Genomic DNA, 16,754 nt, shown 5'->3' on the forward strand with positions numbered 1-16,754 from the left:
AATAAAACATTAAACAAACCCTGGAATTTTTTACAGAGACAAAAGACCAGACCATTTGAGGGAACTGACTACCTCAAGACATCCACAGGTCTGGGCCAGGATTTAGGTTTACTTTTATTATTTACTCAAAAGTACACAGATAATACTGACAATTGCTCCATGTGCAGTGTCATTCATGAATCTGAAGAAATAGCTTAGAGACCATATAAAGCAAAAAACATTATTGAAAAGGGAATAGGAAGAGAAACAATATTGATGTTGGTATTAAAATATTAGTTTAAAATACATTTCAACCAAATGTTAGCAACTGAGTTAATAGAAGACATCTCCCAGACCTGGAAACAAAAGGATGGGGAGAAACAGAAGTAATTTCAAGATAAATTACCTTTGTTCTAGTTACACTTTCAAAAAAAATTATGTGAGTTGGAAATATTAAAATTTAATCTTGAAAAATTGTCTAGGTTCTTCCCCGTAAGATTGATTAGCGACTTCTATCTAGGAAGAGGGCTGAAACAGCAGCTACTCTAATTTGATTGTTCTGTCTCTGATGCAACAAACAAAAAATGTGGTTTGCTGGGCTCTGGCATCTGCAGTGCCTCTTTTCCACTGCAGATGCCACAAAGCCCTGCAAAGCATTTGAAAGTATGGGTTTGCTATACAGCTGGGTGTTAAGTAACACGGTTTTTATATTAATCTCACAGTTGTAGCAAAAATCTGCAACAGTGTCAGGCAGAAATGAAGCAACCACTCAGCGCTCCAGGACACAGTGGTAAAGGCTGCAGAAATGTCAGAGAGCCCCTCTGAATATTAACATTAATTAAGTAGGTTAGTGCCTTTTCTTTTGTAGTTTTCATTTCCCACATATCTTTAATTTCTAAGTAATTTGGTTTATGCAATGAGACAGACAAGCCATGAATATTCATGCCAGTGCAAAAAGCAAGTTCATAAGTAAGTCCTTTTGCTAATGACCCTTGACCAGAAATACTTATGAGTCTGCCCCAGTTGTTTCTACTCTGCCTAGCAGAGATGCCAGTCACCTGAGTAGTCTTAGTACACTTTTTGGTGAGCATCCAATTGTCTCAGCTGCTTGTTCATCAGATGCTCACCATACAACACAAGTAAGACTGAACATTCCAGCTTAGCTCTGTGGTAGTTACCAGAACAAAATTAGCAATAATGCATCTTCAAGTAGAAAAATGCTTCTGACAGAAACATGCTTATGATCTACACACTCAAATAACACACACTCAGGCTTTGGAGAGCTAAGTCAGCTTCTATAGGATATTCATGTCTCTGTTAGAACATCAATTCCTGTCCACCAAGCTATTGCTAAGAAAAAAGGAATCCAATTGAGTAGTGATGGTCCTAGGTATCCAACACAATTATTTACAATATTGCCATTTCATATTATTTTGTGACAGCATTTTTTCCTACTCCTACTGACATGATATTAAACATACTTATTTTGTTGTATCATTACTGACAAGCTTAATTCCACTGTAGTCAGCAAATGCTGTTCAGAAAGAAAATCTACTGTGATTTCCATTTTTGATGCACAAATGCATCCCAACATGAAGATAAAAAGCTATTCTCTTTGGAGGACTATCATCTCAAGGCTTAGGGTGCTGCTTTGGCAAAACCCACAAAAAATATTAGGAAGATAATAATTTCTTTTCATCAGTTTTCTTAACTTGCTTACTATTGAGTGTTGCAGTGTGTGCAGTGTTAGTCTAATAAATCTCATCTAGGATAATTGAAGATTATTACCACAATAGCTCTCACTCAGGGACGCATATCCTGAAACATACTAGATAAAACCAATATTTCCAGGCCTCCTGAAGAAAAGAAAACTTGGGCTTAGCAAATGGAAAAAAACTCTAAAGCAGGAAGCATAAAAAGCATGTTAATTCTCTTCATAATGTGAACTCTGAACATAATAAAAATGAACCCAGACCCCTAACACTGAAACACTTGGTTTCCTGTACACAAGTGGAAGGACATCCTTATACCTATCAGTTAAGACTGTCTGAACAAGAGACCTGGTTTGCATCTTTCAATTCCAAATCTATAACTTCTCTCTGCAAGTTCTCTGGCTGTAGATGTTCCCTACTCACTGTACAAAGTTTCACGGCTCATCTTATGGTTGTGTTGGTTGGACTCTTCTCACTAAACCATATGGAATTTTAGGATTAGCTTGTTCTTGAGTTGTATCCTGTTTATTTCAACCATTCTTCACTTTCTGGTGCTGTGGAGCAAGGGATAATCTCAGTAGGTTGCAAACAAGTCTGTCTCTTCCAGGAAAATTCCTCATTGGTTTTAATCAATCTAAGTGGTCTCTTCATAACATTTTCTGATTGACCACCATATTTTCAGAGGAAGTGCTACTTTCTGTGACCTTGAAGCTAAAAAAGAAAAGAAAAAGGCCAGTTTCCAGATGATATCAGATTTAATTTTTGCCCTCATTGCTATTCCCTTTCAGTCTTTTTCCTACCACGTGGAAGCGGTGGAGGGGAGTTTACAGCATACTTCTAGTGGTGCCCTAAGAAGTGTACCGAGTGCCCATATTCAAAATTGATAAAAAAACGTTGTCTCTAGGTTCACATTATAGTCTCTGCATTTGTTCTCTTCTGTAGAAAAGCAGTAAGACTAATTTTAAGTGATAAAATGCAAACATGTAAATAATCTTGGGGTGTTCTTGGAGCATTTAAAGATAGCCTTCACACAAAAACTTCATAAACCTGTACCCTCACATTCTTACATAATCTATATTAATTCACTTATTAGGAAGTCCTGGGAGGGAGGCATGGGAGCATCATTCTGTAATCTCCTGCCTGCCTGGGGAAACTGCATCAGCAGTACATTCCCTAGATGTGTAAGCACAGATCAAAAAATTACCCAAGTAATTTCTTTTTATAATTTGTCTTTCAGAGCATAAAAGAAAGCCTGAGAATTTTTAACAGCAATGATGACAACACAGTTTACCTGCCCTTCTAGGCAAATTTATTTAGAAAATTACACATCAGGGTGGCAGCACTGCACCCTGAATGCTGGTTGGAAATTCTAGAGTAGAATGAATCGCTTTCCACTCCTAGAAATTGCCTGTAATTTTTTCATCACTTATCTACCAGTTTCAGAAATAAGAGAACTTAGTATACCATTTGTGGTCTGAATGGGACTTGAGATATTTCCTTTTAAGTAATCTGCTCTTTGAACATTTAGCTACGTTGTTCCAGTTTCAGAGAAATTATCAGTAGGAACAACATTCTGAACAGGTAAATGGTGTTCTTCCTAGTCCCACAGTCAGCAAGACAGTAGTAGTGATGCCCTGTGAAGGCTGACCTAGAACACAGGCTAGAGGGAGTTAAAAATAAAGTAGGTATTAATTATAAGGCCTCAATGGATACACCTTGGGCACCACAAGAGCCCAGCCAGGGCTATACCCAAGATGAACCCAAAATGGTCACAAAAATGGACGGCCAGTCACTTTTATAAGTTTTGGTCCATTAGCATATTGGAATTAATTGTCCAATTATAGCTTTAACTTATGAATTCCCATCCTTCTTGTTTTTCCCTCTTCAGTCCACTGTTGTTTATGCTCTTGGGTCTGAGATTAGGATCATTTGTCCTTGGTCCTCAGCTAGAGAAGGAATGGTTTTGTCGACCTGCTCTGTAGCTTACTATCCCCTTATATGAAGCTCAGAACTACACACTAAAGCAGTACAGAATCCAAAAAATATAAAAGCTAAAACCTGAGGCATCAGTAGCAGTCAATAAAAAGCAGTCCTGGATAGGATTTGATGAGAAGATGTTCTTTGCAAGATGTTCTTTGGACTGTTGATTAAGGACTAGGAAGCAGTAAGGAAGAAGCACATATGGGAAAGCACTTCTGTATACCACAAGTCCCACAAGAACTGAGTGACTCACACCTTCCAGGCTTTGAGGCAGTACAGCTAAAAGCCCACAGAAGCACAGAGCAGTTTTCCCAGTAATATAGGGAGTATGTAAAAACACACACCTCACATCACCTGTACCCCTCCCCCCAAACAACAGAAAAACCCCGAGAAAATATTACCATCACAATCAAAGTTTGCAAAACACCCACCACCAACTCCCACTATTTCAGGGGTAATTTAACTGTCTAGCCTTAACTTGACCTTAATTTTCTGACCAAAAGCAATAATAAAAGTTCTACAGAAAACACAAGTTTTGTTTGGCCTTTCAATAATATTCTCTACAGGAACAATTTTCGAGGGATAACTGAAGCATATCACTGGCCTGAAGCAGCCTGTGCCAAGTTCCTTACATCCCCAGTAGGGAACAAGTGTGTGGGAGTGAATCCAGAGCTAAATATTTGCTTCTAACATTCACAGTAACAGTTTGAGGTAGATGGTACTGCTCATCGTTATATTTCCAACCATCCCTTTTTTCTGCTCCCCCAGTTATGGACGTATTTCTTGAAATATAGGCTTGTGGGGCCCTGCAATGCACAGAATTCTAAAAATAGATTGTTGTATTCTAATTTCTGAGAGCTTGGTTTCTAACAAATGAGGAATATTTTCTGACTGCAGGTGATGTGAGCATTTTTTGCTTATCCTAGACCAAATAACTCAGCAAAACAAAGACTCTGCTTTATTTTCAACTAAGTCTTCTGCGTCACTCTCAAAAGCCAATTTGTTCACATGCTTTCAGGTAATTACACATTTAGTCATCTTATGCCTGATATATGAATGCTTTCTCCAACTATGAGCATCTGAAATGCATTAAGATGATGACATGACATACTTTTATTCATGTATATTTTTATATGATGCTTCAGAGTTTGAAGTGGGGCAGAAAAAAAAAGAGGAAGAATTACAGGAATATAGTCAGACAGCCAGAAATGTTTCTATTACTTGGTGATTTAAGAAGCGACCTTGAGTGTCAATGATAAAGCTTGTTCTTTTCTGAAACAAAGCAAATCAAGAACTTGGTCCTGAAGGCAGATTTCACGTGATATTTTTTGTTTTATGGTTTAGATATTTTCTCTGCTGTTGCAAACTGGGGTAGCTTTTCACTTTCTACACATGCAAAAGGGACTGCAGAAAATATCTAGAGATATCCCAAAATTATTTAGGGTCATGTGAATTTAACATGATTTACTCAAACCCTAAAGTCATGCCATACCATTTTCAATACTATACATTTTTGCTTAATGAAGTCACCAGGTATTGACTCACAACCTTTCCTCCCCCCTCCCAAATTTTATACTATGAATAGCCCTGAAATTATTAGAACCTTCATGTCTGTATGGAGGCTGTTTCTATGGCAGTGTATGTTTAAGACATGAACATTATAAAAGATAAGTAAAAATAACCCTCACAATCCCATGGCCCTTAATGCCAGGCTGCAGTCCTTTACTCTTCCATCCTTAAAAGCCTGACAATATGACAAACTTGACATGCTGTCACAGAACACAGCAACACACTGCTCTCACTCTTCCTTGCCATCTAGATAGAGGCCTTAACCAGTCAGACTCAAATAACTGCCAAGCACAAGGGTGCCCAACAACATCATTTTTCAGTGATAACCTGAGGCACACCCAACAAACCAAACAGAAAAACATCCTGATTTATTTCACAAGGACCCCAGACAGCAAGCTGCATCTAATCAAGATGAGTCCAGGTAAAGGCTAATAATTACAGTCTGTCAACTGATTGAGGCTGAGTGAAAAAGTTGTGTCCAGATGGAAAAACAACCATGATCACTTTTGTAGCAAGTCAGTACTATGTTCCACAGCAAGGGGGAAAAATACACCAGCCAAATTTGTTGAGATACATTAAAGTACCACAACGAGCAAGAAAGCCAAACTTAACATAAATTAAAAATAACAACAAGAAAAGCTGATTAAAAATGAAAATATGTACCCATGAAACCTAGAATAAAAAGGACATGCCTTGTAAATAAGAGCAGATGAAAAATATAATCAATGAACTAAAGCTGAGATGCAGGATGCTTCAGCCAACTTGGCAGGCAAAGATGTAAACATAGTCTGCTCTGTTTCCAGGTTTCTCACAGGTCCATTATTTTACTCTGACGCTTGGAAGATGAACTCACGTTAGGAGTAAAGTCTGCCATCAGAGTTGCTGCTCTAGACATGATGCCCTGATGCTTCAATGAGTATTTTCTTCTTTCTCAGTACTTTTTCTCTTTTCTTTTTTTTACAGAGAGTCTAGCTTGAAAAATCAAATCAGTGAAAAACAGTGTCCTAAATTCCTAAATGTGTTGATGCCTTTCCCTTTTTTTTTTTTGCTATGTTTGTTTCTGCTATTGTTTAATCTGTAAGGAAACAAGCTTGAACACCCTGCAACAACAGCCCCAATTAACTTCAAATATTTGTTCCTCTTTTTACCTCTCAAATGTAATTTTAACTTGAAAAAATGACTGACAGACTATTAAAAAAGCCTCCCAAAACCCCTCTACAATGGAAAGAAAAGTGTATGAGATGCTGTTAGAAATAGTATCTTCATTTCATATGTAAGAATTGAGACAATGAAGCTATTTTTCTTCTGCTATTTTAGGCAAGGGACTGAATTATTATTATAGAAAGCTTTCTGCAATGAGATTACACTAGGTAAAGTCTCTATAATCGTCCCTAAATAATTTAGCATTGCTCAATGACAAAATTCTGTTTATTCATTTTAAATATGTATCAATTCATTCTATTCTAGTTAACTACTAAAAAATATTAACTGCTTCCCTAAATCTTTACTTTATTGAATTAAATTGCTCAACATTTTGTTATTTATATATATATGCATGAATAAAACTTCTGGTGCCTTGGAAGTTCAGTAATGCAGTTTTCAGGTAAGAATTCTCATATGAGAGAACTGATTATATGGATATGAGCAATAGAATCAAACCTTTACTGCTTCTAGGGCACTTTTATTTAGGATATAGTGATGGCACATTTATATTCATGCCATATGTTTCTACATATTTCATAGTATAAAACACTCTATTGACCTACTATTTACAGAGAGAAGAGAGAAAAGTCATAGGATACAACAGTTTTGGTTGTTTAATGTCTGCTCACAAAGTAATTCTAGTAATTATCACATGTGCCACTTCTGTTAAAAAAAAAAAAGAAGAGAGAGAAGGGAAGGAGGAGAGTGGGTAGAGAAGTCACCTCGTACATTTGACCTTAATGAGGCAGGCTATGAATACTCATAATGATTTCTCAAACTGTTTGAAGATGAGCAGCTTGAGGCAAATGAATTGTACTAGAAAGGAGATAGGCTAAGTACCACTCAAATGGAGCCATTATGCTTGCAGCTATTTGGATCCTGAAATGAGATAAAAGCTGCATCGTGGAGGCATAAAGACTTCAGGACCAATAGAAAGAATTAACTGACATATCTTCTGGTAAAATACATTATGAAACCTTTCTGTTCTACTTTGCATCAGTAGTCTAAGTGGTGAACCACTAGAAACAGCAGGCTATGATTTTCCTCTCCTCAGATTAAAGCCTCAAGCAACTACAGGAGTGCAGATCTGCCTCTCCTGCTGACATCCCTTACAGCCATTAGGATAAATAACTCAGCCCTTATGGTCCCTCTGCATTGTTCCTCTACTTATTCCTCACTCTAAAAATTCTTGCAGGACAAATACACAAAGTAAGGTCTCAATAATCTTACTCAACTGACACTTTTTCCCCCATCCTCCTCATAACAAACAGATAAAAAGAGAAATATGAAAAATGGGAAGTAACCAATTTCTTTCTTGTGTCTTTTCCAATGGGACTAAAACTAATATGTCAGAGGAAAAGGAAACAGGCCTAGAGATTCAGCAATATTGTACAGAGCATGGAATGAAGCTGCAATATACTCAAACTTTGCACAAAAATAATTAGGATATTAAGATATTCTAACAAACACCTTAAAAGAGCAATTATTTCCACTACAGCTGCTGCTCTAATGATAATTAAGGAGAAAACAGGAAAGGTCAAACTGGATACTGAGAGCCTCCAACTTTGGAAAAAACCAGTTTGAATACAGAGTCTAACTTTGCCTTGTGGACCTGCCTCTAAAAGAGGGTAAGATGACAGAGCTTTGAAAGAATTCCCTGTTGACCTTAAACAAAAAAGGCTAAACTGAAAAGCAGTCTAATTGTTAAACACTGTGACACAACACAGCATCAAGGAATACTTTTTCCATAAGTGACTTAATTTGAAAAATTCCAACTTTCTACCTCTAAACCATTTCCAATACTGTTTTTCATAAAAAGAAAAAAGGCTGGCAAAGGAAAAAAAGCTTCCTAAAATTTACATAGTTCCTACAGACAACTATTTGGAAAACTGCATAACATGAACAGCAATGCCCTAGATTTTGAAAAGCTATTTTATTGCATCAGAAATAGATAGTTGGAATGCAATATCTCAGACATCTTCATTCCATTATGAGGACATAAAATATAAGTGTTTGCTTCATCTTCACTACCAGAACACGTCTCTGAGTACAACCTTTATTTGGAGAAGACAAGGACAAGAGAATTGGAAGGAGAAGCTTGGGGATTTCTTTGAAAATAGGGTCATTTGTAGAGACCATGAACTGCTGTGGGGAGCACATGCAATTACATATTTCTTACTTTGCACTACTGAATTACCAGTACAACTTAGAAACCAGAACAATTTTTAGTTACCAGAGCAACATCTGTGAAAGGGGATGTTGTCATGATACTCGCCAGTTTACTAAATTAAGACACACTAAATTTGGATATGGATTATGCCCAGGAATATGCCCATACAGCTGTCTTCTGCACCACAATTTTCTCTCTCTTTTTTCTTTTTAATATTGTTTGTCACATTTGGGTACTCTAATGCTTTCTGACTATAGACTCTGTAAGTGAAATGCTGATGCAATTATGAAATTATGAATTTTGTGGCCCCACATTAGTGATACAGTAGGGCTAAAGTCATAATCGCACAACAAACAATTTCAGTGGCTTTTCAGGATATTGTTCTTGCCCCAGAAGGTTTAAAGTCAAGTGAGAGTAACACTTATTATCCAACATTTTGCTCTAGTAAAACTATATTACAGTAATTGTGAAAGTAGTACCTAGCTGTTATACCACCTTGTTTTGCAAAGACTGATATTTACTTTGCCAGCTTTGTGGACTTGCTTTGACAAAGAATGGAACTAGAAAGTTGCAGTTCACATTTTTAGTCATTAAGATGTTCTCTACTTGCTTGTTTCACCTGAATGGAAGAAGGTGAATTTATATTGTACATTAGTATCTTGTGTAGTAATTTAATATAGAGATGTTTGGTTTACATTGTGGAAGAATAGGAACATTTAGATTTGACTCTCAGACTAGAGAAGAAAATATAGTTAAGAATCTCTATCACAATAATATATCACTACCTTGCCATATTATTTTTATTCATTTAGTATACTCCATATGCCAATCAGTATAGCTAAATTGTGATGTTCACAAAAAATATTGAATTGTAATTCAGCTAGTTTAAGTTTTTTTTTCAAATATAGCTCTAGCAATACCATAGACCTGCACAAGCTAGATACTAAATTTTTTTTGAGAATTCTGCTCTGATTCTCACATACTTTAGTGCTTTCTGCTATATGACAAGGTATGTATCATTGCTAAAGAGTTCTACAGAACTGTGTTACTGATGAAGCAAAGTACTCAAGTAATCTTCCCTACACTAGGTATGTGTGCTGCTGATAATACCCTATATAGATTCAGAAAAGGATTTAGGGTGTTGTGTTAAAATCGTACCTCTTGGCCCTCCAGCCTTAGTGCCTCAGATGACCACTAAACAAAAGAAAACAAAAACTGTGACACCTGCAACGTATAGGCACTACACAGTATGTACAGAGGTGATGAGCTTTACTCTACTGGCAACAACTGTCAGTTTTAGAAGCACAGATTAAAATTACTTTCCATCAATTTTCACATCTCTCTTGCAGTCATTTGCATTGTAATGAAGAAAGAATAAGGGTTTTTTCTTAAACTGCAACATTTTTATGGATATTAGTGCAAATTGCCTTTTTCTTGTAGCAAAGAGCTGCTGATGAGAGCGATCCAGTTCAAACAGAAAACTGCATTTTTCCACAGCATGCTTCATAGCCAAGTGAATTAAATCATGTATCCTAATGTTCATGATCTCCTTGCACTGGTTAGGAAAAGGTCACATTTATATACTCTGAAATTGTTTTGTAGATGAGGAATGTTAGTAAAATGAAATAATTAATTTTACTTCTTTTTTTCCTCCAGTATTGAAGAAGCTACTAGGACCTTCTGTTGTATTCTTATACTTAACATGAATGAGCAAATGCTGCAGTACTGGATGAGTGTACTTTTCCGTGCCTAACCCCACTAGGGCAGTATATTTTTAATTTACAAATCTACCCTTGAAGAGTAACCAAAAGCCATAGCCTCACTGCGAACACAGTTCTGAATAGCAGAAATCACTTAAATGACAGCATTCTCGGCCTTGTTTCCTGCAGTGCCTGTCTGATTAGTTACTGATGCTGTTCAAGGTCCTAGTTACAATTTAAAATGCTCTACATGGCTGAGGATCTGAAAGAGTGCCTTTACACCTGTGTCTCAGGACAGATGTGCTGGCCTGTCTGTCCAGTCCAAATGAGATTGACAGCACTTCCAGATCTTAGATCAGGCTCCTTTCTAGGTATGCATTTATTATACAAAAGCAGACATTAATAGCAACATGAACAGTGGTATTCTGTTCTCCAACAGGCTGTCTACCCATAAGAACCTGATTTGGAGTTTGCTGCCTGTGCCATGCATCCCTCCCCATCTCTCCCATTCCACTTGGATAAATCCCATCCCACAGCCCCAGATATGTCCAGGTTTCTGCCTCCAGAAGAGTTGTGGGAGCTTTAGCACCTATGATCTCTAAAAAGTCAGAGAGAGTGTTTCAACCTATGGCAGTGCCTTCACCTTCATGTTGCTGATGATGGAGCCTGAAGACTCAGGCATACACCAGATTTCCACTGCAAACATAACTTTTAAGGCAGACATTTGGGGAAAGTCAGAGCACATGTTTGTTTTATCAGCTATCCAATATTTCATATCAGAAAAACTCCTGAGACAACTGCTATGCATTAACAGCACAAAGAAGTAATATATTCTCAGTGCAGAAAATTGTCCTGTTTTTCATGATCATATTTTCCTGCCTCATCATGGCAAACCCGATGACTAAGATTAGATACTTTTGGTGACAATACAAAACTAGTCTTAAAAGCATAAGACAATACACACAACAAAATCAAAATAAATTAATGTAGTTATATAAATATATCTCCAGAGTTTAACTGGTGTTAGAAGAACAGTTTAGAAGTCAAAACAGACAATTAAGAAAACTTAAACATTTTGCTTCTTCAGTAGTTAATTTCTATTCCCTGCCTGTGGTGGCAAACTTCCTTCTGCAACACCCCATGAACAACAGATACAACTGAACCCCACCAGGCTGATATGCAACAGCTTTGGTAAACGGCCATATCTATCAAATTTTTCTGTGTGTATCTTTAATTTTTTTTTTTTAAATGATGCAACATTGAGGATACAAAGACCAATTAAGACTAATAGGTCCAATTCAAAAAGCATATTAAATGGAGTAACTATTGCCTTGCTCAGTATATCTTGAATAGTGACTGCAGATTTGATGATCCCTGATGAAAAGCTCTTAGTAATTATTTTTCTTTTAATAAGAAATATGAATATGAATAGCCTCTTTCTCCTAACTACATTTAAAAAGACCCAAAAAACCAAATCCCCCTTCAACCAACTTAATTAGTAAATACAATGCAGTTACCTGTCATGTTGCAGTAAACTTTCAAAGGTCCCAGTGCCCCACTGCCATCTGGATCTATCCAGTAGTAATTTGAAGTTTTGCCCAAGTGTTTGTATGCTTCACAAGAGAGTTCATAAATAGCTGAAATGAAATAAAACAGAGCAATAAGAATACTTGTAACTTGGGTGGAAAAATTCTTAGGACAATTAATGGAGCCTGTTTATATACAAAGAATTGTTCCTCTGACATTAAAGCAATATCATTGAGGTTCACAGGAAACAAAGCATGTTTCCAAAATTATATAAATGATTAAAAGCTTGCAGGGCATAATTTCTGCTTTTGTAGTGTGAGGAAAAGCAAGAATAGGAAGACAATTCTAACAACTTGGAAAGAGAGAGGAAAAAGAATACTTTTTCAGGAGTATATTTAAACCATTTTTAACAAAATAGTTCATAACTTTGTTTATATTCTTCTTTAAGATTCTATTACTTCTATTGATACAACATACTTTTACCCTTAATCTTTTTTCCAAGAGATACTAAAAGACATTATGAGTTTTCTCCCTGTAATTTTTTTTAATTGTTCATGTTTTATTACAACTCAGAATAACACTGGGTTTCAAAACTTGAAATTTCTCCCCACCTGCAATATCTGTATCTATACAGCTCTGTAGCTACTCTATTACATACATACAGAACTAACGCTCTGGCCCAGCAAGGTCTGAAATGTCACAGCATTTGCTGGAATAAGTGGAATTGATATAGCAGACGGGTTTGTTTCAGTTTTTCCTTGAATACTGCTTTCTATTTCAAATAATAAAATTGTTTGTCAAAATGTATGATGAATAGCTCAGACATAATAAAAAGCATTGTAAATAGAACTTTTTCTAGTAATTCCCATATTTTCTTACTAATGTATAGTTTTTACAAAGTTATGTGCGTTAAATATGAAGAAATACTTTTATGCAAAGAACAAGTAAAACTGATAATTTATAGACATTTTTGTGTGTGTATATATGCATAAAAGGATGAATTACATAGATATTTTCCTATACAATTCTTTAAAAATGAATGTGTAATGCTGCTTTGTTTTTAAGGACCAGATGGCACAGCTTTTTTGTTTGGAATCAATCAATCAGCTGCTAAAAGAAATGAAATGTTTGTTTAACCAGATTTCATATCCACTCTAAATATTCATCTAATTTTTTGGCAATTCTTGCAAGCAATCTCTTTGCTAGGACTGGCTTTATTTCAAATGTCCATAAGGATGAGCTGTTTTGCTGGGCTCTGATGATGATGAGTGACTGATCACACATGCACATTTAAAGCCTCTAACCAAATATCAAGATATGGGAAGGAAAGTGGAGTTAAAAAATATCAAGTGTTGATGCGGCATGAACGCAAGGCTAAAGGCTGTTATCTATCTACAGTTTCCTTGTGATGCTACAAGAAAAGGACCTTTCTGGAAAGTTTTATGTGCTCATTAGAGGACAAAGTAAATTTTATACAAGTAGATGACACTTTAAATTGTAAGACATTACAAGCCATTTCCCCTTTCTCGACAAACAAAGGTCAACATACTCTTCCATTATCAAGGAGACTCTGTGTCTGTTTTCAGGCACTTCACGCAGAATTCACAACCTATTTTACTCAGAAGTGTTTCCCTCACTTTCTACACACTATCTAAAAAATGTCATAAAATACTAACTCCATCAATGTATAATTGTTGTGATACCAACAGGCAAATTTTAATGGATGCACTCCATGTCAAGTCAAGAAGATAAGACATATTGTTCATGATCTTAATGAAGTTTTTGTGTTTTCATTTTCTAAACCCTTTCAGAAAATCAGGGAACCTTGGTCTCTGTAGTAACCAGACCTTTATGTAAGGCCATATGACATTTTTATCCAAGTTCGCTGCCTTTGAGAGCACAGGCCAATTTTTGTAAAGAGATACTGCTACAACTCAGAAAACAAGATTAGAGGGTTCTTTAGAAGTCAAATGTTTTTTATAGAAAATCAGGGGTTTAGATATAACACCCTTCTTTCTGTTCTTCTAGAATGGGAGAAATAGAAAGTGGTATGTAGGTATTAGTTTTATAGCACAGAAAAGGCTGCTTTTTAATAAGTCAGCTTTGTTAAATGTCAACATTATGTTGAACACTAACTAAGAAAAATTAAGATTGTTCTTCAAATGAAGGCAAAAGAATGGGATATTTTTAACAAATTCAACTTGTGAAAAGTGTTATGGGTGTGGGATAGTCTTCTGGGAGGTATTATGCATGTGTATAGAAACCTAAAATTAAGGTTGGAAAAGGTCTTTAAGATCATCATGTCCAACCATCAACCTATCACCACCACCATGTTCACTACTAAACCATGTCCTCAAAGTGCTGAATCTACAGGTTTTGTTGAAGAGTTCTAGGGATGATGACTTCACCACTTCCCTGGCAGTATGTTCCAATGCTTTGCAACCCATTCTGTGACTCTGAACCCCTCCGGCACAACTTGAGGCCATTTATGTAGATGCATAAAGATCTTAAAAATGGGAATCAATAAAAATGTAAAGCTACGCACCAGTGCAGTGAGCAGTAACAAAAATCACTTCACAGGCACATAGGAACAAAGTGAAGGGACAGGTGAATTTCACATACTGACAAAATAACCAGTAATTAAAGGTGCAATATGAAACAGTAATTATGTTCCAGTGCATGAAGATGATGACAGAAAGAGATATTGTTGACTTCGGATGGCAAAGGGTAGCCACTTGAAAAGAAAAAAGAATAAAGAAAAGAACAATAGCAGCAAGCATCGGGCAGAAGGCAACTCTGAAGCAGAGGAAAGTAAGACGTGATACCAAGATGTTGAAGTGGATGATGACATAGAAAGGAAGACCGCACAGGATCATTTTATCAGCCACTACTTGCTTTTGTAAATGTTACACAAAAAGATCAGTAAGGCAGAGAACAGGTGAAAATAGAAATTAGGAAACTCAAAGAAAAATGTTCATCCTTTCATCTACTCTAGGTTAAGGAAGGCTGTTTTAGAAGTCACCCAAGCATGCTAAAACAGAGAAGAAAATGAACACATAATACAAGGAAGAGACCATGGCAGAATCAAAACCGATTAAATGAGAAAACTGGTAAAGGTGACAATAAAAAAGCAAAAGACCTAACTGAGCTAAGAAAAGACAAGGAAGCAAAATGCAAGATTTTGATATAAAGTTTACGGTGCTCACTTGCAAATTAGCAGAAATGGTTTTATATATCCACATAGAGAGGAGGCAGAGGGAGAGAGGGAAGGGCTTTGTAGTGCTGACTCCATCTGGAAGATACGAAAGAAAACTAAACAAACAAAAATGTGGGAGAACTAAGGACACAAGGGTAACAGATTTTTGCTTTTCAAGCCAGTAGAAGTGAAATGCCAAAATGTATATTTGCTTTCTTGGTACCTGGTCCAAATACACAACATATGTAGTCTTAAGGGACTTCAGAATAGTAGTAAACCTCAAAATCTTCCAAGCTGAATGTAAAAACTCACATGCACCCTGATGTCTTGGAAAAGCTACTTCTAGCATAATAAATCCAGCTGTCAGTTTGTTAGGGTTTCTCAAAGGTCGCTTCTATTCTTTCTGAGGAGAACAGGGGAAAAAAAACCCTCCCTACAAACAGCTCTTCACATGCTTTCACACTGCATCAAGAATTATCTACAAGCTGCAAGAGGTGACAACCTGGTCAGACTAGTGATAGAAGCTCTTAGAATGAGGAAAAAAGTATGTACAAATAGAATCACAAATAGAAAGAGAAGAACACCAGAAAATGCAAGAGCCTTTTTAAAGTTTAATCTCCTGAATAACACAGATCAAACTGAGACCACCAAATCTATTTCATGATAAAATTTGAAAGGGTTTTCTGTGTTCCAACATGAAGATAAAAAGTTTTAAAACCATAAACATAAAAAAAAAAACCACTGTATCTTTCTGTGTGAAGCATCAGGTTTCTCTAAGCTTCTTGGTCTAGGCAGAACACCCAGCCATTTAAATTAGCTTACAAATGAAACTATGAATGCCTTTTGAAGTTCACCATTAACTAAGCTAACATTCACAACAGTGGATTTGAATGAGCATGGCTTGAGGGGAAAAATATATTTTCTTAGAAAAGCTTGATTAGGTAACTAGGCTAAGGGAGAACAGCCCAGAGTGAAACAAATACTAACAACAAACCTTGTAGCTGCACAGACTTTAGAGCATTTTCATTGCTGCCTTCCTTCATGGGTTCTGGACACCAAAGGGGATGTGGTGATGGATGGGGAAGTCAACACTCATTTCTGAGTTTTCAGGACCCTCTATTTTAAACATTAGAGGAAAAGAAAATAGTTCAAAAAAGAGTTTACAGAATAGTTTTTTCCAGCTCAAGAATGTTAGTCAAAAGTTGGAAAGAATCAACACCTCTTAGATTTCAGTGGCTCTTAAGTGATCGAGGAAGCAGATGTTCTCACTCCTGTTTTACTTTCTGACTGGTATAAAAATCAAGGGATAGTCATCCTGCACAGGTGGCACAGCTGCTGGCTATCTCCAAAAAGCAGAATAGCTGAATCACAAAAAGGATTTAGAAAATCTGTGGCCCTATATGATGTTCCCATAAATTTTCATTAGCACCTTGGTGAACTACAGTTTTTCCATCACTCTGGGAAAAGGCAGCTTTAATTTTAGGGCGGACAAACAGCCTCCTTTTAAAAGTGCAAAGCTCATTATAAATAGATTACCTGGCATGACAGTCTGCACTATGTGGCTCAATGAATATGCTGCAATATGTTTTGTTTCTGTCAGTGAATGTGGTTGCTGCAGGGAATACACTCCTTTAAACATCTGCTAATATAGGAGTAAATCTCAGCTTTACAGGAACATAGCAAAGGTGTAGATACAGAAAAATGGATGGAATTAAATG

The 16,754-nt window shown here is 36.5% G+C and overlaps 1 protein-coding gene across 3 annotated transcripts in view; it reads right to left on the bottom strand.

The window, feature by feature from the left end:
• Positions 1 to 16,754, bottom strand: part of CNTNAP2 (contactin associated protein like 2) — a 1,021,862-nt gene that overhangs the window by 321,662 nt on the left and 683,446 nt on the right. For all 3 annotated transcript variants that reach the window (XM_030970934.1, XM_030970935.1, XM_030970936.1), the window contains one exon: positions 11,831 to 11,950. In XM_030970934.1, coding sequence (XP_030826794.1) covers positions 11,831 to 11,950 — 120 coding nt within the window. The remainder of the gene's footprint in view (positions 1 to 11,830; positions 11,951 to 16,754) is intronic.

Source organism: Camarhynchus parvulus, chromosome 2, assembly GCF_901933205.1.
Source record: "Camarhynchus parvulus chromosome 2, STF_HiC, whole genome shotgun sequence".
NCBI classification, from domain to species: Eukaryota; Metazoa; Chordata; class Aves; order Passeriformes; family Thraupidae; genus Camarhynchus; species Camarhynchus parvulus.